This window comes from Antrostomus carolinensis, unplaced genomic scaffold (assembly GCF_000700745.2).
Source record: "Antrostomus carolinensis isolate BGI_N321 unplaced genomic scaffold, ASM70074v2 scaffold16191, whole genome shotgun sequence".
NCBI classification, from domain to species: domain Eukaryota; kingdom Metazoa; phylum Chordata; class Aves; order Caprimulgiformes; family Caprimulgidae; genus Antrostomus; species Antrostomus carolinensis.
In genome coordinates, this window is record NW_010292144.1 from 1 (window position 1) to 23,087 (window position 23,087).

A 23,087-nucleotide genomic window follows, 5' to 3' on the forward strand; every position below is an offset into this window, starting at 1 on the left:
CCTTCCTTTCCGTACCCTGCGCCTGCTGCTTGCCGGGACCCAGCCCGGGGCCGGGCGGTTGGGGGCCCGCGGTGTGCGGGGCCCCGCTGCAGCAGCGAGGGGAGAAGGAGAAGTTGGCTGGCCTGGGAACTACGGGCAGTAGTTGCCGTGTATAACGGTGCTGTCCGGCTGCACAGGGGAGCTGGTTTATCCCGGCAGCACTGCTCGCTGCCTGCGGGCTGCTGTCTGAGGAGCTCCGGGTTGGATCACACCCTTGGCCTTTAGGCAGAAACTTCGGTGTCCTTCTGAAGTCAGTGGGAAGCCGTGTGTTCAGATGGTGTCGCTGCCCGGGCTTGGCTTGTGCTTAGGTCGTGCCTGTTTGCCCACGTTACAGAGAGGGATGGGAGCCTCGTTCTGCAGAGGGCCGTGGTTCGCAGCTTCGGGCCAAGTGCCTGTGGGTGGGAGTTTGCTGTTCATCAGCGGTGTGACCGGGACCGAGAGAATAGCTGGTGCCAGGTAGGGAGGGATTTCAGCAGGGCCAAAGACATTAGAGTGAGTTTATATGGAAATGCGATGGGTAACGTCTACATGGAGCAAAGTTTGTCTTCTCTATCTGATTATTACTTTTCCTATATTTTCTAAGTTTCTGGTTTGTATCACATGCTGTACTGTAAATGACTATCTCAGGCAGGGACCAGTGTAGTCTGGCATAGATAGCTTTTATTGCAGGCTTTTTTGTTACAAGTTGAGGTTTTCTCAGGTTTAAAATTCCCTTATTTTAGTAGCTATTTTAGCATAACTAAATGTGAGTTGAATTTGGATTCTTAAATAAGCTATTAGCAAACTAGCATGGTTTTCTTACGGAGCTTGGCAGCGAGATTGGTTGTTGCTATTTTCATCAAATTGTTATCATATTGTATTCAGAGTTTAAATACCAAGAGTTTGACCTGCTCAAGGTAAAGATAAGGTAGCCATTAGTTCTTGGAGTCATGTTGCCTATAGCTTTTCTCTCCTCCTGCAACTAAGGCAAAGTAAAACATTAAGGAACAAAACAAGGCGTCCCAGGTGGTCTTCTAATTGTTGAAGCAATTAAAATACAACAACCTGATAACACTAATAAGGTGGTTTGTGTGAATATACTGCTTGTTAGTATATACATTTATTCAGGTTTTTCTTAACGTTGAAGTGCTGAATACATTTATCTTTCCAGATCCCATAAGGAGAAATTGATGCAGGTTGGACATTGACCTTTTCTTCTGAAAGGTTGATTTACCTTGGAGAAGATAAGTTAGAAGTTTAAAATGTCCAGTACAGCTCTGATAGCTGTACAAGAGCTAAACTAGGTTTGACAGTACACGGAAATATATGGATAAGCATATTGGAAATGTAGAAGAAATAGCAGCTATTCAATGTCAGATGACTTCTTGAAAACAAATTATAGTAGGCTAATGCTTTTAGAGTTTATCATAGACATCGAAGGAGTTAACAAATGGAAAGAAAGCTTGACACTTGGCCATTGTAATAAAAGTTGTGATAACTTACAGTACAGTTTGGCTCTGTATTTGGGGATTAAGTTAACTAGTATAGTTCAGTTTAAAAAGGCCAAATACCAATTGTGTGAATAGCATTTTAACTGCAATACACTGCTCTTATTTTGATGTCTCTGGTTTGCAAAATAATTCACTGGGAGATGCAGGTGTCGACAAAAATGAAACAATATTCTACATGTACTTAGAGTGTTCCATCTTTATGCAAGTGAGAGCACTGAAGACTACACCTGGATTAGTAAAAAACTCCAACTGGGGTACTTGACGCCTGTATTGCTGTTGTGTTAGCATGCTATGAACTGACTCCACTGATAATACAGTATTGGTGTTTCATATGTGCTGTCAAACCAGGTTATAAATTGTGGTTTCGTACAGATATAGCATAGTTTAATTTTAGAGCATGCCTTCCAAAGAAACACTGATTTTGCTATTTTATATATACAAGGAGCTAACTATTCCAGTTTTGAAAAAGTTGTGAAAATGAAATGGAGCATTTGGTTTGCTTACTCATGCTACTAAAAATTAATTTTTCTCTTAATAATTTCTTATATCTGTTCCAGTTTTTGGGGAGAGTTTATTTCCGAAACTTCATAATGTTCTGAGTAAGCTGTACTGCATTTTGAAAGATGTTCTTGGAATTGAAATTTTATCAGAGACATCTGGCAAAGGTGTGACCTCCATTAGTTTGCCATAGTTGAATAAAAAGACTGCAGCTTTTTATTTCCCCACGGGGATTTGACACTGAGTGTAACTACTGCGTGTTTATTGGGAACATTTTCCCCTGAAAAAGCATTTTCAGTTTTGTATAGATGGTAAAAATATTTTGGTAAGCAGTGGATAGCTCCATGAGGTGATCATCAAAATAATTTCCTACTCTTTATCTTCTGAGTCCAAAGAAAATTTCTCAGATCTTCCTTACTGCTTTCAGCTTAATAAATTATTGCTCTTCACGTAAGATTTGTCCTGTTTATACAGTTTAATAATATTTGAGCAAAATGTTCAGAGTTATCTTTTTGCCTTTTTGTACTGTAATGAAAGGTACTGCTGTTTGTGTTGTGGTATGGTGTTAGGACTACAAAATTAATATCTGCCTATGTGTGACTGATAAGAAAATTTGAAATTTTTAATTAAATCATTATAGATTGAAATACATGGGCAGTTTGTTCCTGTAAGTATCAATAATAACAAGTTTTGTCTTCTGACTTTGAAGTTGTCAGTCATGTGGACTGTGAGCTTCTTGGCTTTCTGAAAAACCTGTAATTACACAGAGTCTCTTTCATAGCTGTTTGCCCAGGTTTGAAATTGGGTTAACAAGGCAAGCATAACAGCATGGAAGACTTTGGGCAATATAACTTCCCTTAAATGAGTTTTACTTCATTGCCATATCTACTCTGTAGAATTGGGACAGCTTGTTTAGTGCCTCAGGAAAAGCAGGATCTACATAAGGTGAATTTTCTGCTTAAAAGCTTTATTGCCGTACCCACACCTCTTTATTCTCACAGGGTAAATTCATTTTCCAGGCCTCCTTTATGCTTCATAAAAGAGCAGAAGCCTACAGTTCGGTTTCTAGTGGCTCTTTTACATCAAGCTTAGTTATGTAAGGGTATCTGTTCTGTAAAGTAGTGGAGTGATTTATCATGCATAAAACAGATTAGATGATTTCATAATCTCATCTATGTAAAATCTGGAGGGTGAAAACAAAACAAAACAAAAGCAGTAAATATTTTTTGTCTCCTTTTGCACATAACCTTTTAACAGTTAGAAGTTCTTCTAAGCCCGTGCAAGATGTGAGATGTGTGGGCTTTCCTGTTTCATATGCGTTCCAGGCCATCATGTATGTCCATGAATTTCCTGTCTGGCTGAGGAATAGCAGCAGTTAGCAGCAGCGTTTGGTTTGGTTCCATGCCCTTACATATGGTCTGAAGCCTTCAAACTTATGTTTGAAAGGCCTTTCAGGTGTGTTTGTAGTTGTTTAAGAAGGTATGCTTAGGAGTGGTTAGTTTAGGTGTAATGACATTTATCATACAGCCGTTCACAGAATCACACTTCCAGTGTTCGCGCCTTTCGCTGAGACACCGTCAGGCTCCCCGCAGAAGTGTTGCGGTAGCTCAGTCCGCTGAGTTACTGGGCTGTCGTCTCTGCTGCTTGCACGGTCCTGCTTCCCCCCCCTGTGCTGGCAGAACAGCTCCTGCACTCGGGCACGCTTCTTCTCACAGCCGTGGTCTTAAGCCAGCGCAGTGCCCTGAATCAGCTTGGTGTCCTGGCACAAGAAGGGAGAGAGGGCCCAGAAAGTTCGGACAGTTTCACAATAGATTTACAACCTTACAATAGGGGTGCCTGCACCTGGTTTTCCCAGTATTTATTTGTAGAATTTAACTGTGCAACTAACTTCTTAGGCACAAAAGTACCTGTTCCCCTTTCTCCCATGCCTCTAAAGAAACTTGCTGGAGTGTTCTTACGCTTTGAGGAAAACTTATAAAAATCAGATGACAGTGCATGTTATGGGGTTTTTTAGGCAATTCAACTGATGAGAGTTTAGTAGGAAAATACTTGGTATGCAGTTCTAATGTGCTAATATACCATGTGTTCATAGTTTGGAAAATCTTGCTGTTCATTCTGCAGTTCTATATGCTGAATCTGTCAACAGATTTCAGAGCTGAAAGTGGTAATTCAGCAATTGCATTTGGAGGTGACCTTAAGCTCAAAAAGAAGTGCTCAGGCTTGTTCTTTTTGAATTCTGAGTGTGTGATGTATGGTGTAGAGTATTTTAATGATGAGAAATAAATTTTTTGCTATGGAACCGCATTTCACTGGTATTTCTTTTAACTGACATTTTTTTCACTTTATAGGATTTTTCTGTAGTTAATATTTTGCTTCTTGATTAAAAATATTTTTAATGTATTTTTTAATAGCTCACAGGAGTCCTAGATGATTGTTTATGTGACATAGAAAGCATCGATGACTTCAATACTTTCAAGATCTTCCCCAAGATACAGAAACTGCAAGAACGTGATTACTTCAGATATTACAAGGTACAATTAGAATGCTATTTTCTTGAATAATTTAAATAAAATCCAGAAAATATAGGGAGGATTACATATCAAATCAACTTGTCTATATTAAGTTGTCTTTTAGAAGCCCACAGCTCTTTAATTTGGTTGTAGCAGATTTTCAGGCCCTGACAGTTATGTTGCTAATAAGTCATGTTTGCTGTGTTAATCCTGGAGTCAGTGACAGCAAATCGTGACTGCTTTCATTCAACTGATAAGTGGTAATTTTAAAGGTAGTATCTTTGTACTACTGCGTCTAAAAAGGATTGTGTATTAGCAGCTTACTGACAGCTTGCAGTACTTGTCTTCTAAGAAATGTGTGTAATTTGAAATGGAAATATTGCAATGATTTCCATTTCTTATCAGTTGCTGTCTTAGTTCTGATTATGGTGCTTCCTATCTAGAGAACCGTTACTCCTTTGAAAAATATGTAAAAATATTCAATTTTCAAGTAGTATGTAATATTACTTTTTTATTACTTTAAGCCTTTTTTTTTTCCTCTGTGTTAGAATCTGAGAAGCAAAATAAAACTTTGAAGCTGGATACTTCTGTTTTCAGATATGCTTAACTTGAAAATGAGATTATATTTTTACTGAGCTAATCAGATGGTTGCCTGCTACTGGAAAAAGGAGGTTCCACTCCTTTAGGGCAGTCTGTCCTGCCCCTTCCCTACTTTCAGCCCTTGGGCTTGTCTGACTGTGCATTAGGCCAATGTATCTCTTTAACCTCACAGATTTTTAGTTTGAATGTTTGGGGTTGGTTGTTGTTTGGTTGTGTTGTTTCTTTTTTCTTTTTTGTTTTCTCCCCAGGATATAGCAAGTTATCTATCTGATTTGAAATCAGACAAGTATTAAAATTGTGCAGGATGGGGTTGTGAATGTGAGGAAGGAGAAAAAAGCAATAGAATCTTCCCTTTCTAGTCTGAGCAAGCAGTAATGTCCAACTTCACCTTAAATCTCCTCCTGCTCCGTGATACAGTTCTAACTTCACTTTTCAGGAGAAACAAGATATGTGCAACTTCAGTGATAATACATCACTTATTAGTGGTAATTAGACTCTCCAGAGGCAACAGAAAGATACAAAATATAGTATTTGAAGAAGAGGAGCAACAGGTCTAGAAGGTTTTATATACAACAGTAATTTAATCCTGCAAATTTAGAGCTAGTCTCCATTTCAACAGCAGTTGTGCAGATCATACTTTAATGGTGTGTTGCAATCCTACCTCATCTTTTGTACTAATCTTCCTAATAGGTTGGCAATTACAAGGGTCAGTTTGCAGTCCTCCCATCACCACACGTTATTTAGTACTTCCAGTTGTGACAGGGAAGAAGTTGTGTTGAACAAGCAAACTGAGTAAGAAAGTCGGAACATTTTTCACCCTTTCCCCTCTGAATAAGCAACAGGGGTTTTTTTGATGTCCCTACACACAATCATGGAAGTACTATTAAGCACATGGATGATTGTGGAAATGGTAAGGGTAGGTGATGATCATCTAGGTCAACTACAGTGCAGCTAAATACTGAATAAGCATAGGGGGAGTTTACTTGTTCTGGGAGTGAAAACACTCCCACTCTAAAATAATTTAATATGTAGTAGAAATTTGGATCATGAACTTGTATAACTTCGGTCACAATATTCCCCTTGTGTTACTAGTTGAACAGCCATAAAAGAACTCAAATTTTAATGTATAATACTGAATGGACTAGCTAGTTTTTATTTAAAGGCCAAAGAAAACTTTCTTTTTAAAGTCTTGTTGAAATTGTGCTAGGTGGTTTCTAGATAGTTAGTGGAACACTTCTCCATGAAAGAGGTAAAGGAATGCAAGATTTTGTCTTTGTACAGTTTTATGCGTCAAAACACACAAACTATAGAAGCCTCATGATAAGGAATCTAACTTTTAATCTGTGACAAGTATTGAATAATACTCTAAAATGATAATAATGAAATCTAATACTTCAGACCCTGAAGAAAGTGGAAGGATGTTCTATGTAGTCAGTGCATGATTGGTTTGATTAAAGTACAAGTCCTACACCACCTGAGTTTGTCTCAGAAGTGTGTGTTTGTGCGTGCGCTGTTTTTTAGTGCTCTTTAATCATTCTGGGACTATTATATCTTGATTTGCAGGTGCTCTTTCTGAATTAAGCTGCAGTTTAGACAGCAGTATTCTTTTATTTACAGTGTTCCTCTGTGTAAGAACAGTGACTGCCTAGTTACTTTTATCTTCCTAAGTGTGTTAGCATTTTTTTATTGTTAGAGTTTTCTTTGAAGAAGGTCATAGTGTAACTATGTTAGCTGATCTTTCTTTTGGTAGAAAATGGTGGGAAGGGCATGTTTTATATAATAGGTCTTATTGTGAAGGTGATATAAAATGTAATACTCCTTTGTGCTTTATTTAAAAAAAGGTGACTGAAAAAATAGAAGAAACTCTAAAATTTTACATACTTTTTTTTCCCCTACGGATTTTTTTGTGGTTTCAATAGCGGATATTGGGGGGGGGGGGAAGCAACGTAAAATCTTTGCTTTCAATATATCTGTGCTAGCATGGCTTGAACTGTATCTAGAAGATAGTTGTCATCACTCTGAAGAAGTCGTACCGTCTGCTCAATGTCTTGTTAGTTTTTTTTGATTGAGGAATCCCTTTAACGTTTTAAAACTGAATTTATAATTCCCAGTCATGCTGAGTAAGTACATCAAAATGGAAACCTGGAAAACAGCCTTTCCTTCAGATGTCCTATAGCAGTTAACTTTGTATGCGTGTTTGGAAATACAGAAAGAGCTTACCTGCTGAAAGGTTTGGCAGAGGAATTTAGTATAATAAAGGGCAGTTGAACAAGTCAAACATTAAATTTTGCTCTTTGTGGATCTTTTGTGGTATTGATAGAACATTTGAAGAGGGAATTCCTTCTGTTTTGCTTTAATTTGGGTACATAGTGCCACAGAACAATTTATCCTTCGAAGATTAAAGGTTGTTTCTTTATTTCTAGTACATAGTTTTGATTTTTCTTAACTGTCAAAATTAAGATAATAGATGGGGGGGAGAGTAAAATCTGGCTATAATTCATCTCAGATTCTTCATCCTGTGCTACTTTGTATCAGAGATATAGTGATCTAGTTTTACTTATGCTTAGTGTATTATGTGTAATGCTGGAAGGAAAATGTGAATTTGTTTCTTTTTTATTATTATTGCTGAGGTTCTGGTTTGACAATTCAGTGAGTGCAGCCATTGGGCTTCTGTTACTATATTCCCCTCAAAAAACAGGCCACTTAAAGCAAATCGCCGATGCTGTATAAAATGTACTCTGCCACTTAAATGTGTTCAAAGCGTAAAGAGGTTTTTTAATGGAATAATTGTTCAAGACAGCTCAGTGATTTCAGTTTTTCTCCAAATTAAGATATTGAGTAGTGTATTTCTTTTATCATAGCAAGAACCCTTCAGGTACCACATGCAGTGGATTCCAAGTTCATCAGAGCATGGGATTTAGAGTTCAGTTGTTTCTTCTGATGTAAAGTAAAAGTATAGGATATAAATTAAATTAATTAGAAAAATGTTCCTATATATAAGGGGAAGACATGTTTTTTCTGAAGACTAAATTGATGAAGTGTTTAGTCTCAATCTTTTATCTTATGAGGTATAGCAAGAATACTGTTCTTTATAGTATGTCACTATTAATTTACTGTACAGCTTGTATGTATTTTTTTTCCATAAGATAGCATAAGGATTCATTTTCTGAATTAAGATTTTTAGATTTAAATACTTTTTAAGCACATTTATAATTCTTAAATTTTTGTGTTGAAATTGCTCTAGGGCCTGATGCCATCTAGGGCCTGATGCCATGGGTGTTAGGCTTAATTTTACAGTGCAATTAATAGCACTCTTGCTGTGTCTGACTACATAATCAAATTCCATATCTGCAACAGTTTCAAATAAGAAGTAATACATCAAGTTATTCAAGATGTAGTTTGTTGGATAAAAGTAGTGACTTCTGTTGAATATCTTCATGAATGCTATTTCTTAGCTGAAGAAAACTAGTACAAGCTGTGCTAAAGGAAAACAAAAGACTAGAAGTAATTTCTGATTTGTTTGGATTTTTTTTTTACTTTTCAAGTTTTAAAACTGATTTTTTTATCTGGAAATAATGGTTGCTACTGAGGATAAATGCTTTGTGCTTTATTTGTAATGTTAGATTTCAAAGATGGTGTAATTCTGCAGTGCTTCTGGTTGATCATGCAGGAAAACCGTTAGTCTGTAGTCTTCAGTTTAGGAGTATGAGGTCAAGGTGGTTTTTATCACTAACGTTTGTTAGTATGTATAAGGCTGAGGTAAAGGAAAGCTGGGTTGGGTTTTTTTTCTTCACTGACTTTCACATTGACAATCCAAGTGAAATAATGTAATGATATAGTAAAGTGTTCGCATCTCTTGCCATGTAGCAGATACTAATATATCTGGTACTCCCTGCCTTTATTGTGCCATTTGATGACAAATAGGAGCACTAATCGTCATAGGATTTGCTGGTAATGTTTCTGGAGTGGTTTCTCTTAATTATTTATGTTTGTACTGTATCAGCTCTCTAATTTGAGACTATTATAATACTCATTCTTCCTTGACTAGCTATGATGCGTAGTAATGATTGCCTGTTTTTATTGCTTGAAATCTGAAATTGCCCAAGCACTTATTTGAATTAGTAAACTTGTGCAGTAGTCTGTCCTCCCTCAAATGTATTTTCTTGATCAGTATCGTACAACTGATTGTAAGTCCAACCATTGTAGAGCCGTGTATGTCTGATTTGCCTTCTTCTTAGTAGTTTATTTACTGCTTTGAAGTTATATTACTGGTGAGAGATTTAATTTGTGCTTTAATATAGTATGTGTTGGTGTCCACTGGAGACCACTATCATTGACAGTTCCACTGCAGCAAGCTTCTGCTTATATGCTCAGAGTGAGAGTAGTTAAAAGAAACCAACCAAACTCCCACAAAACCCCCCAAAGTTAAAGTACTAAATTTAACCCTTTTTCCTTGTATCCTTTCCTTTAATTTGAAAGGATTTTTTGATACTGAGAGCTCTTTCCTTTAAAGTTGCCTTATGTAAGTGTCAATTATAAACTTCTGTTTTTGTATGTTTAGGTCAACTTGAAAAGACCTTGCCCATTTTGGGCCGATGACGGCCATTGTTCTATCAAAGATTGTCATGTAGAGCCTTGTCCTGAGGTATGGATCAAATAATATAAAATAGAAAAAGGTTATTTTGTTTAAAAGTTTGATAATTTGCAGTGACTAATACTATGCTAACAATATTTGCTAGTGAGAACTTAAATTTAAATTAAAAAGTGACAATAAAATTATTTTCTGTTTCAAAAGCAGAAATACAACCAATGAATTTTAAGGTCTTAGTCATTTTACGAACAAAACAATAACTTTAAGAATGTCTCTTCTACGTGCTAGCACTGTTTTGGATGTAACATGTTGAGAAAGAAGGTAAAGGAGCAAGTTAATTATTTAAAGACAAATTTGCTTTGACCTCTGTAGGAATTATATTTAATTTGTAGATTTTAATTAAGCATAATAATTTCTATGAACAGTGTAAAAACTGATTTTTTTTTTTGTTTTAGAGCAAAATACCTGTTGGAATCAAAGCTGGGAGCTCTAATAAAGTAAGTAATTATTTCTTTTCTAAGTTCTTTCTGATTTTTTTTTTTTTTTCAATCTTAACATTACAGTAGCTGTGTGGCTTTTAATTACAAACCTTCAGTCTTGGCATAGTGATTAAATTGTTAACATAACTGATCAGTTTCAGTATGTGGCTTTACATTTTTACTTTTACATGGAATAGTGATTCTGGCTTAGCTAGTACTGTCATGTCATTCTGAGTCTGTCATAGCTTGAGAGCTGGTGCAGACTCAATGAATGAATGACCAGGGACAGCAGTACATGGCCACAGAATGCCTGATGCAAAATTCTTTGTTCATTTCTGAGTACAGGCCACTTTCTCACTTCATGGGGGTTGGACTAGATGACCTTTAAAGGTCACTTCCCACCCAAACTGTTCTCTGATTCTGTAAAACCATAGGCTAAGATGCACAGATACAGTAGCAGTGCAGTCTTCTGTGAGAATCATATATAACCACAACCTCTAATATTAAAAGAACCTGAATGATTACAGTAGTTTTGCCATGTCTAATCTTGAGCAGGTCATTAGTCTAAAGATTATTTGTCATTAGTCTAAAGACAATTTAGGCTGAAGTGGTCAGTGCAAGCTTAAGTAGTCAGTCTGTGCTGCTGGCTTTTGCTTGCTTCTCTCCAAACCGTCCTTCTTAGATCACCAAGTGATCTTAGCAAAGCCAAAAAAGTAAAGAGGATATATAACACCTAGAAAAGGTCAGAGCAGAAAGACAGACAACCCTCTCCCATGCCCAAATCCCAAACACAGTCCCCAAGAACAAGGATTTCAGCAGTTGATGGGATGATGGTGACCAAATGAGGCATTTTCCTATTGAGTGCCTTGGCTGTGTTGTAGACTGATACTTAGTCTTGCTTAACTGTCATATCTCCATCCTCCCCAGTATTTTCCACCTCACTGGGCAGCCAGAGTTGCTGCTTCCCTCACCTGAGTGTAGTTCAGAAATGACCATTGGCATTAGGTTTAGACTTTATGCCAAGAAAATTTACCAAAGATAGCTGAGAGGAATACTTCATTGTGAATTGATTACTGCTGTGTCCTGCTGCCATTAAGAGTGCAGGCAATCCTGTCCAAGCTTTTGCTCAAGAGGAAGTCTCATCTCCTGTTTATACCTTTATTGTTAAGCTCACTCTGAAGTAAAGTGTGCATCCTCATTTAAAGGTTTCTGGTGATCAGAGAAGAGACATCTTTCTCACAGACATGACTTAAATGCCAGTCATTCACCATTTCAGCACAAGCAGCAGTAGTTGTTCTGGGAAAACTTTGGCACTACCTCTGGGCAGAAGGTCTTGAGTTTTAGCTGGATAATCTGTTGCCAGTTCTTTTTTTCATTGACCCTGTTCTCTTCCAAGCTTAATTCCAGAGAAAACTGACTCCTGAAATACTGTAATGCCTCCTAAAGAGGCTAAGACTTCAAAGACTGTTTTAGAAGAGATTCTTCTAGCAGGCCTTTGAGCTTCCTGATTGATTAATCTTTGAGAGCCATAAGTAAGATGTTAATTAGTAGCCGAAGAGTATGCTGTTCTTAAGATACTTCACATGAACTTATTGAATTGGACTTTGGGTGACAAACCAACCACCTTTTGCTATCACCTCAATAAAGAAACTGGGATAGTTGCTTTGGGAAGCTGTCGTTTGCTGGTATATTTGCTACAGTCGTTTCCTTTCAATTGCCTTGTAGGTTGTTGCAGGCAGTTATAGAACTGAAAGTTGGGCAGTTCTGCTCCTTTAATCTTTAGTGGAACAAAGACACTAATATCTGCTGCTTCTCTGTCAGAAAACGAAGCATTTCTGCAAAAAAATTGTTATCAGGACTGACATAAATCTTACCTACAGCATTTTCTTACTTCTTATGATTCAGTTAAAGATCTTCCTTGGAGCCAATTAAAAACAGCAATCTCATTTAATATCCCTTTTAAGGAAACATCAAACTCATCTTAGAGTGAATGTTTTGTTTCAAGGACTACTCAAGTACTGTGCTATTAACCTTCCATTTGGGAAGGTCCTGCATCTTGTGGATTATACTTAAAATATTGGTTTTAAAATATATATATATATTATTTTTTTTTTTCCTCTGGTGACATACTTGTCCAGTTGCTCTCTTTCATCCTAATAGTGTCTGCCTTGGAAAGGTGAGAACAACTAAAGGCATCTTTTTAATAATCTCTTGGGTAGGGTTCTGTGATCTAAGTGCTTGGCTTCTGTGCAGTTTCCTATTGCTCTTCTCTCCTAATGTAGATGAGCTTGTAAACTTCTAGCTTTATTCAGGCTCTGATGGGGGATTTTTTGTTTGTTTGTTGAACCATAGAGAAAACAGTTCTTCTTTTGAAAGCTCATCTAACCATAAAGACCAGGGTTACACTTGCACAGCTTCCCCACAGAAATGCAGTTATCAATAGAGGTTCTCTCTTTTAATTCTTGGCACCAACATATGCTTTTTGAATTGATGCTGGAGAGGTAGAAAGTAGATTCCCTTTCTATAGTCTTGTTTCATTTGAGTGGTGAACACATTTTGGGGGGGCCTAGACATTAAAGAACTGTCATGATAGCTGCTGTATTAATCTTTGAAGCAAGGGACAGGATGCAGTAGCTCAAGGTTACAACATTTCACTTAATATTTTACTTCCTGCCCCCCTCTTTTCTATTTTCTTCCAGAAACTGCTCCTAGGAGATTCTGCTTTGGCAGGAACAGACACTTTGTTCTGATCTAGTCAGTGGTCACAGAGCACTCATCTGATAGCTGTTGCTGTTAAACACAGGAGAACAGTGAAGCCTGGAAACACGTTTTGAGACTTGAACATTCCTTCTGTTGGAAACCTTAGATTTAGGAGCATATTCTTGGCAGTAATTTTTTTCACATCAGAGTAGGGATTGGTTTGCAACTCTAGACATGCAGAATGTTTACTTCAGCATCTTAGTATGTTATTTCATCATCAGTACCTGTTTCATTCTAGGTCAGATCCATTCCTTGTTCAGATTTTTCAATTTAACATCCATATGATGCTAAAGAATGAGCCCCCATACCTGGCAAATCCAGTAAAAGTGAATGAGAAATTCCTTCTAGCGTAATTATTTGTTATGGGCAAAGCCCCTAACAAGGTTTAAATTATTTGAGTTTTTTCATCTCTTTCACTTCTTCGGTCTTTGGTAAGTTCTGCTATTTTTCCTTGTATTGGTTCTGGCAAATGCATTTTTAAAGCAAGTAATTTTGCTTACTCATCTGAGCAATTTTCATTAAATCCTTTAATTTTTGAGAAGTATTGTGTTATGTATTGATGCCTCTGGCATCTTGACCACAAGTCTGTCCTCAGAAATGAACTATTATTTTCATTTAAAATTTATCAATTTATTCTTGTTGTTTGCTATTTCTGAAGGGTTGACCAAAGCCTCTAGCTTACATTTTTATTTTCAACTGGTTTTGGATAGTAATCCTTCATGTCAATATGCACATGCCCTGAAGTGAAGGGAAGGCAGCAGTTGAACTTTATATAAGCTATCAGTTGCTTAACATTAAATAATTTTCTGTATTTCTTAAGGACTGTCATAAGGTAGAAATCTGTGTACACCTAAGACTCAGTCTGCAAAAGAAAAAATACACACAAAAAAAGCCCCAACCCAAAAATTCCAAAAAAAGAGGAAATTGGGTTTGTTTGTCTTTTAAGAGAACACTGATACTATTAACTTCCAAAACTGTTAGAAGGATATTTTGAGCTTTAGGCTGACAGACCTAGCAAAATTCCCTGCTGACATATTGTAGAATGGTGGAATTTAATCTTTGATTCTTCAGATGTTTTCCTTAGAAGTATTCTAATAGTAAGTCTATCACACTGGATTACTTTTTAAACAGTATTGTAGAATCAGAGTTCAGTTTAAATAGTTAAATTCTGACTTTAAAATTATCAGAATTTGAAATATTGTTGAATCAGAGTTCAGTTTAAATTCTGACTTTAAAATTATCAGAATTTGAGTTCAGCTTGAAAAGCCTCTCTTCCAGATCTGTGCATGTCTAAAGCATGCTAATGAATAGGATTAAATTAAACATGAGGGGAAAATGGCCAAACCAGATACATTTTCCTACTGAAATAACCAATGAAACTTGGGGTATGATTATGCTTTCAAAATACAAAGTATGTTTATAGATGTGACACTACTTGTCTTTGAAGGTCTTTTTACAAGAATGTAAAGAGGTATCTGAAACATTTTACTACTCTGTTTAATTTTAACAAACAAAAAAGCATATTTAGCTGAATTTTCTGTGGTAGTTAAATCCACAGAGAAAAATTGGCCTGATGAAATTAAGTGAAGAAAAAGAGAAATGAGAAACGTTCCAGAATTGCTGCTTGTAGAATCTGAGGATTTTCCTTGACACTAGCGAATTCACTGCTAAACCTAGAAATACCTTTCACAGCACCTCTTCTCAGAGAATTTTAGGTAATTAATTTGTGTATTAAATATGAACTTTCTTACAGTATTCAAAAGTGGCAAATAATTCTAAGGAATTGGAAGACTGTGAGCAAGCTAACAAACTGGGAGCTGTTAACAGTACCTTAAGGTATGCTGTGATTTACAACAGTAATACAAAAATAGTAACAAAGGAGCATTTCATTTTGTCTGTCTTGTTTTTGCAATGTGCTGGTTTTTGTTCTTCATTCTTTCCATAGCCCATTAGAAAGTAAATGTGAAATGATGTGAGAACATCTGAAGGTAGAGGTGTTAAGTGATAAGTAGACTTTTTTTTTTTTAAGTACACTTTGATATTATTTGAAAGAGATACCTTACAGCATCAAGAGTTGGAGGAAACTTCTAAATAAAGCCACCTTTTTTTACTTTTTACCAGTATCAGTCTTTGTTCTTGATGACTGTGCTGGATTAAGGGATTCTGTTCTGCTCTGGCCCTCTGTTACACTGATGTGCCTGTTTGTGATCATTCAGTGAACCAGATCAGGGAGCTTGTGAAGTTACTTTTGTTGTTGGCAAAGTTATTTTTAGCTTGGATCAATTCCCTGATCTTGCTTATTGCATGGCACAGTCGAGGTTGGGTGGGAAGAATTCTTCAAGATGGTATTGCCCTTGGGTATGAAAGTGTGTGGACCAGCACTTAGAAAAACTTGCATTCTACTAGACTCCCTACCTTTAAAAAGTAGAAATGGAAAAATCAGTTCTTTGCTGTTGATGGAGAGGTCTGGTGCCTTAGGCCATAGATTGCAGTAGTTCTGCCTGATAGAGATGTTGAAACTCTTTCCTGTCATCAGACAAAATAGGACTGCCATGAAAAAGCAACTGCTTCTGCCTGGTGTGCAGCGTTTTAAACCAAGCTGGGTAGAGCCCTTATCCAAGATTTTTTAGGGGAAATAAGAAAGTATTAACTCTCTTTCACTCCTGTAGGGTGAAAGAATATCAGATTGAGTACACACACGGAGAGCTAAAGAGCATGCCTTTTGTGAGAGTAGGGTAGGTGATTAAAGTTGGGAGAGGGCAGGTAATGGATCCTGCAAATGCAGGAAGAATTTGTGCTTTGTAGGTAAACCTCTGCGTTCTTTACCTAGCAGTGCATCATCCTCATGGTTTTGGGTTATTTTCCTTTATTAGTTGTGTTTCTTGTGATTATCAAATCTTGCCTGATGGCAATTACTGGAGAAGTTCCTCATCTAATGCCAAGTGTAAAGTCTCCTATTGTGATTTGGCAGAAGATTAGAAATGTATCTTGTTGTATAACTGCCTCTGTTTGTAGGATTGAGCGAGTACTAATTTGATCAAACGGAACAGGTTGCTTTCATTATTTCAAGGTGCTTCACACACCCTGAAGCAGAGTTCCCAGTCTTACCTTTGCTCACGTTTTGCTGTCAGTAGTGTGGTGTCGGGAGTTCTGTGCTGCACATACGCGTAGAAGAAAGCGTTCAGCTTTTGGCACTGCTTGTATTTCATAGTGTGGGAACTTCAAAGTACTTGCCTCTCTGGTTCAGTACACCTTTGAAAATGCCAGGGTGAGTGGAATACCGTTATTGTTTAAAAGGCTTAAGAAAAATCATAGAGTAATTTAGCTTGGAATGGGTGTTTAGATGTCCAGTCTCCCACTAAAAAGCAAGGCTAACCATTGTTGATCTTGTTGAAAGTACAGGTTAAGAAAATATGATGATTTCTGCCTCCCTGCCCCTCCCCACCCAAATAACAGCTGCTAAAGTACTTTGAAGAGTGTTAAACATTTAAGCTATAAAAGTATTTTACCAAGCACTTACTGAAGGAAAAGAAGTCACTGCCAGTGCACAGTTTGTTCAAATAACGTTGGTGAAGTCTTTCTTGTTGTTTGCTATTAAAATGACTTTTTAAAGTATTGCAGTTGATGCCTGCTTGAATCTCTGTGTGGCTAAAAAGCAGTAAATCCATGTATTCTCAAGTGTCGGATATGGTAATTCAGAATTCAGTGCCAAGTTAACTACTATATGTGGATTGTGTTTCTTTCGGTAGCTCTTACTGATGTTGTTAATTTAAAAGTTAAAATCAAATGTATTTTCTTCCCCTCAGTAACCAAAGTAAGGAGGCTTTCATTGACTGGGCGAGATACGATGATTCACAGGATCATTTTTGTGAACTTGATGGTAAAATGTTTAAGCTTTTTCAAAGTGTTTGTTTTATTTGCTGTCTCTTAAAAAAACACTTTAAAATAACAGTTTTCGAAAAGTTTTAATTTTGTGCTAAATGGAGATGTGACAGATCATATAACCTTACGTGCGAAGAATGCAATTTTTCACAAGGAGCATTTGGTAGTCTACACAGTGCACATTCACTGTTACCCCCCGTTAGTATAGTGGACAGGAGACTTCTATAAAAGAAGACTTCTAAAAAAGAAGGTGAATGGGAGGAGTTTAGCATATATTTTTTAAAAAGCTTCCTACAAAAGAGTTGCATCTAGCACAAATATAAGACAAATTACTTGCACCTGACTCCATTTCTTACTACTATATTATTGTTGCTGCTATTCTACTGTATTTGCTTGGGCTGAGTTTGTTCTTCTTACAGCCTTGCTATGTTTCCAAATCCTCTGCACTAAATTCACCCTTATTTGTAAAGACTTTCTTATTGTTAAAACATTAGGATACTAGATTGTGTCTTCCTTCTGATCCACATACATGAGTCCTTTTATTTGCTTGTAACATTCAAAGCTCACAGGAGTGTTTTTCAGATAACAATGAGAATCGCCAAGCTCAGGAATGACTGCTAAAGGCCTTTTTGGTAAATACCTTAGGAAGTGGTCTGTGCCAGGAAGACTTAGGGCATAATGCAAGATGTTTTAATTTGCCTTCAGGCTAATGTTTAGTGTCACCTGAGAAAGTAGTAGCTGTAATGGACTTACCCACTGCAGTTCTTTTTCAGCACTTCTGCTGTGTCTTATCTCTGAAAGTTTTCTATGTGAATTGTTTCTGTAATAAATATTTGATGAGCATTACTGTAGATCTGAACTGTTATATGCAGTAAGCTGCTGTGGTCTCTACTGTCTTCAAGCTGCCTTACTTAAGAAGACTTGGTTAGGAAAGGTATTGTTTAAGAGCATTTCTTTTAGAAGTAATGCCAACTTAAGTAGTTCCTGATTCTACCTCCATCTCTCCTTACATCATGCCCTGCTGAAGGAGGATGTACTGCCCCTAGCTGTGTTCTTCCAGTGCTTTTTTTTTTTGCTCTGGTGTGCATCTTTCTGCATGGTAAGCTGATTCAGGATAAGCTGATAGCAAGAAAATAAGTTGACATCTCCCTGCCATCTCCCAGATTGTTGGGATGAACTGGCATATCAGGTGAGTCTGGGAGGTGGAGCAGGAAGAGGTGAGAGAGAAGAACTTTATTTACAAGGTAGAAACTCTTGTTCTCTTGCTCTCCCCTCTTCCTGATGATGAGAGTGCTCTTAATTCACTCAACTGTAGCACAAAACCATATAATCAGTTTTACTTTTTACTAGTTTTTTGTTGCGCTTAATGCTAAACTAGATAAGGGAATTGATCGAGCTGAAAAAAACTTCATAACCCAGGTCAGCTTTCCATCCTTCTTTTGCACTGCCCCACAGATTCAGTTGTATAATGAGAAGAAAAAGTGGAGCCCTGAAGTGACCAGGAAGTGTAGGAACTGCTTAGGTTAGCCATGTTGTCAGAGAAATAGATGAAGCTGTAATTTCTCTTTGTCACATCTGACACTTGCTGTGGTGTTGTGCGTTTTCTGTCTGTCTCTTCTCTTTGTTTTTGATACTGCTGCTGAAGGGATGCTTGACTGCTCGAGCAGAGTCATCTCTTCTTTTTAGAGCAGTTTTCACTCTCTGTTTTTGTGGCTTTTTTCAACATCTGAGGAAATCCTCGGTGGTACTGCTTGGCCTATTCCTATGAATAAGTCTCTGGACTACTGGCTTGTATTGTACGTGGGTTTTCTTAAGCATGAGTTGCTCTTGACCTAGAATTTTCAGAGGAGTGAATTCCTCCTGCTTTTTACTAGTTGTAGCTCAAAACTGAAGTTTCTATTCATACAGAGTTTTCAAGCAGAGAGGGGGCTGTTTCACAGTTTTCTTTGGATACGTTGCCTGAATTTGTAGTGAACTTCAGAGCTGAGGGTTATAACTTGTTGAAATGCTGCTTAAATAACATGTTTCTTGCCATAACCAACAGAGCATTCTGCAATATGCTGGAAGTTTGTTCAGTTAAGCAATGTGACCCAGACTTTCTGACAGCATGCAAGGGTGTCTTGGGAAAAAGGTGATTTAGCCAATAAATATACAATATGTACCAACGACAAGATGCACTTTGACCTTGTCTTTATTAAGAAGCCCCCTGTTGTGGTTTGGCCCATCAGGCAGCTAAAACAACTGTGAGCCCTTTGCTCACTCCCTGTGCAGTGGGATGGTGGAGAGAATTAAAAAAAAAAAAAGAAAGTAAAACTTGTGGTTGAGATAAAGACAGTTTAATAGGACAGGAAAGGGAGAGAATAATAATAATAATAATAATAGTGATAAAAGAATATACAAAACAAGTGGTACTTGTTTTGCTCACCACAGTTGCTCACCACCCACTGACCAATGCTCAGCTAGTTCCTGAGCCGTGGCACCTCCTGGCCAAGTTCCCCATTTATATACTGAGCATAAGTTATATGGTATGGAACACCCCTTTGGTGGCCAGTTTGGGTCAGCTGTCTGGCTCTGCCCCCTCCCAGCTCCTTGCCAGCAGGGCGTGAAAAGCTGAAAAGTCCTTGACTAGTGTAAGCACTACTTAGCAACATCAGTGTGTTATCCACATTGTTCTCATACTGAATCCAAAACACAGCACTATACCAGCTGCTAGGAAGAAAATTAACTCTATTCCAGCTGAAACCAGGACACCCCCATAGCAGTATAGCCATTTAAAAAAACCCCAAAACCTCACCCCAACCAAATACTGCCAGACAAATAAACTCTGAATTTTAAGCCCATTTAAAGCTAAACACTGTTTATATCTTAGCATAGGATGAGAACACGTGCATGACAAGAGTTTATGGTGGAGCTGAAGCCATATTGAATGTGTTCAGACATTGTAGAAATTCTGGCCATACAAGACACTTTGGAATAAATTATATACTTTTGTGCTTTCTGTTTAGGTGTATGTAACTGTAATTTTATGTACAAGGGAAGATGGAATAGTATTTTATAAAGACCTCTTACTTATATTTAATTCTATGTGACTGATTTTTTTAAATTGAATCTTTTTTAAATGATCAGTTAGAATGTGTAACAAAAGGTTTCCTATTTAGATGAAAGATCTCCAGATGCACAGTATGTGGATTTGCTGCTGAATCCAGAACGTTACACTGGATACAAGGGGCCTTCTGCTTGGAGAGTGTGGAACAGCATCTATGAAGAAAACTGCTTCAAGTAATTGGGAGGGGGAGGAAACCTATTTCTTATACCTGTGTTCCAGTTTGGCTTAAAACTGATGTTTGTGTTTTCTAACTTATTTTCTAGGCCTCGATCTGTCTATCGTCCTTTAAATCCACTGGCGCCTAGTAGGGGTGGGTCTTGCCTGTTTCATTTTCTAAAGCAGTTCTTTTAACATAGTGACTATTGCAGTACAAGTGATACAAAAAATCTTCAGTCTGTAGGTGTGCTTACTGCTTCTTTAATTTCCTGTTCATTTTCAATATTTAGGCTAAGGTTTGTGATACTTCATTGCATACATGCTTAATCTTATGCCTATGAATAGACTCATTTATGTCAGGGAGCTAACATGAAATCTAAAGTAAGTCTCAAACTGTTTAGTAAGTGTCACAGTAATTTTCCAGTTTTGTCTGGAAGGAGTTAAAATTGAACAAAAATTTCAGCACTCTTGTATTCTTCCCTTGTCCTTTTCTCCTAGAGCATTTAGTTTAATCACTTTAGCTCGTAGTCATCCTAGTGGAATGTAGCTGTACATTTTCCATCCATAATGTTTAGTGTATTACAAGTATACAGATAATTGTGTTATTTGAAGAAAGAGTGGATACTTAGGAAGGTTTAGTTATCTGCAAGAATGTTAAAAAAAAATGTATGCCAATGACTTGGCTTTTAAGTTTTCAAATTTAAATAAAAAACTATAACCTAGTGTTCCAAATTAATCTGCTTTCCCCTGTTGATGTGTCTTATTTCCCTTAAAAATTAACTATTAGCCAATAGATAATATAGAATATATCAGCACATAAATATTGAGATAATATATTGCTGCTATACACAAATAAATAGAATTGTAAGAGCAGTTTAAATCAAGGATTGGAATTTCAGAAAGAAGTGCTGGTCAGATTGTTGAATAATGTGAACTCAAGAAGAAGACTTCCTAACCATCCTTCTGAAGCTAAAACACAGCTTTTAAGAATATGTAAATTGGCTGCTACTAAGATTTAAAATTCTTAGTGACTTTCATTATTGTATTGTGTTTAGTCACAGGTGGTCTTGAGGAGGAGGAAGAGGATGGAAAGTAGCCTATTTTTTTGTAGATTAAATAAGGTTTCTTGCACTTTATGAGTTTGTAGTAAAGTCTGTTTCATTACTACTTTGCTGTGGAAATTATCTTTTTAATGCTTATGGATTTTTTTTTTCTTCCCCTAAGGAGGAGATGATGGTAAGTTGTCTTATTTTGCTTGACCTGTAGAAATGAAGTAAGCATTAAAGAGTTTTGGACATCTAATTTATTCACTTTATTGCCATTGCATTAGAGGGCAGGGGAGTTATGTTTTTATGCAGATGATTGATCAGAAAATGTTTTTATTAGGTAATTCTTTCATTTTGAGTAGGGGCAAGGAGTGGGTAAGAGCAGAATACAATTCTGTTGTTGGTTCTTGTCCTTGTAACAGAATATGTGTTGCGATAATGTTTTTAGTGAGATAACTGGAGATGCATGAATTAAAGGATCCTTGGGTCTCCTCCAGAGACCGCCCCATCATTGATATTGATGTCAGATCTCTTAAAAGAAGAGGGGTGGCTTTTTGTGTACTTTCTTAAATGTCTTTGATTTTTACAAAGGTGGGGAGAGGGTGGGGGGGAACAGGATTTGGTCTGTCTGCAGTGAGACAGACTTAAAGATTTTTCAGTCAAAAGATGTAAGCCTACAGGAAACGTTCCGACAGCAGCAGTCAGGGTAAGGGCTATGAGATAGAGTTACAGTCTTCTGTCATGTCTTTCACCATGAGTGCATATAATCAGGCTCGAGCTTTCATACGCTTCTGAATGCCCTGACCGGTAGTTTAGTTGTGCTCCTTCTTGTAGGTTCTGACCCCAAGAGAACAGGAGACACACTGAAGCAACTTAATCTGGCAGTTAAGTCGCTTCATTGCCTATTCTCACTTTAATAGCTAGATTATTTAGCTGTATGTCCAGGTGGCAGGTAGTGTTAGTATTCATGTATATCATAAAGATACTGTAATGTTGAAAATTAATACTCTTCATTTGACTGTATTCTTTATATTTGCAGGAGAATCTTTCTACACATGGCTAGAAGGTAAAGCCTCTTGGATGGGTTAATAAAATGTTAAATTCACTAGAAGAAACACTATAGTATTTCTTTATCCTCCCTAAATATTTTTCATAGTGTAGGCTTTTTAATAAATTGTGCAGAACTTCTGTGTGTCATTCAAATAAATTTTATTATTTTTTAGGATCTTTGGAAACCTTCTGTTTTATTTAGATCGTATACTTCTTCAGCCTGTCAGTTTAACCCATCTTTTATAAAGGGCGTGTTCACCTCAATGCGAGTTATTTTGAATTATTTGCTCATTTTAGGCATTTAAGCAGGGACATGATTATTAGTAACTCTGTTATTTGAAAACAGCTTTAAAAAAACTTTAAAGTTTTTGATGGTTCTGTTCCCAGCGTATAAATTAACGTAAGTATAATGTGTGTTCAGAAGGCAAATCAATTTGCTTTTTATTCATATCTAAATGGAACTTATTATTACAGTGGTAGCAGTCATAATTCCATTTTGGAGGTGTGTAGAAAAGTAAATTAGTTAAGTGTACTTAATTTTAAACTTAGTTCATTCTACCTTTTACAAGCCTTTACTTGTGTAGTTGGAAATCTCTAACTGGTGCTGTTGTAGGCAAGCATGCAAATGTACGTGCTTTTAAAAATGTGATGTCCGTAAATTAGGCCATATCTCGGCTTCGCCATCAGCTCTTTCGGCTTCCGTTTGTGGAGTTTGGAGTGGCAGGGAAGTCACCCAAACGTATCTTTGAGAAGGGGAAAAAACCTCCTAAATTACAGGTGTAGTCTCTGTCTCTGGGTCTCAGTGGTATTATAAGTGATTTCTGCATTTTAATTATATTTTGGCAACCCAATGCCATTATGTCTCTGTTTATGCTGTTGA

At 37.1% G+C, this 23,087-nt stretch overlaps 1 protein-coding gene across 1 annotated transcript in view; it reads left to right on the forward strand.

Annotated features, from left to right (window-relative positions):
* Positions 1 to 373: 373 nt before the first annotated feature.
* Positions 374 to 23,087, forward strand: part of ERO1B (endoplasmic reticulum oxidoreductase 1 beta) — a gene marked incomplete at its 5' end in the record, with an annotated part of 28,982 nt that continues 6,268 nt past the window's right edge. The window contains 10 exons of the mRNA XM_010176851.2: positions 374 to 495; positions 4,439 to 4,558; positions 9,699 to 9,782; positions 10,184 to 10,225; positions 14,721 to 14,803; positions 16,774 to 16,847; positions 20,008 to 20,128; positions 20,219 to 20,265; positions 21,336 to 21,347; positions 22,197 to 22,223. Of these exons, the coding sequence (XP_010175153.2) occupies positions 374 to 495; positions 4,439 to 4,558; positions 9,699 to 9,782; positions 10,184 to 10,225; positions 14,721 to 14,803; positions 16,774 to 16,847; positions 20,008 to 20,128; positions 20,219 to 20,265; positions 21,336 to 21,347; positions 22,197 to 22,223 (732 nt within the window). The remainder of the gene's footprint in view (positions 496 to 4,438; positions 4,559 to 9,698; positions 9,783 to 10,183; positions 10,226 to 14,720; positions 14,804 to 16,773; positions 16,848 to 20,007; positions 20,129 to 20,218; positions 20,266 to 21,335; positions 21,348 to 22,196; positions 22,224 to 23,087) is intronic.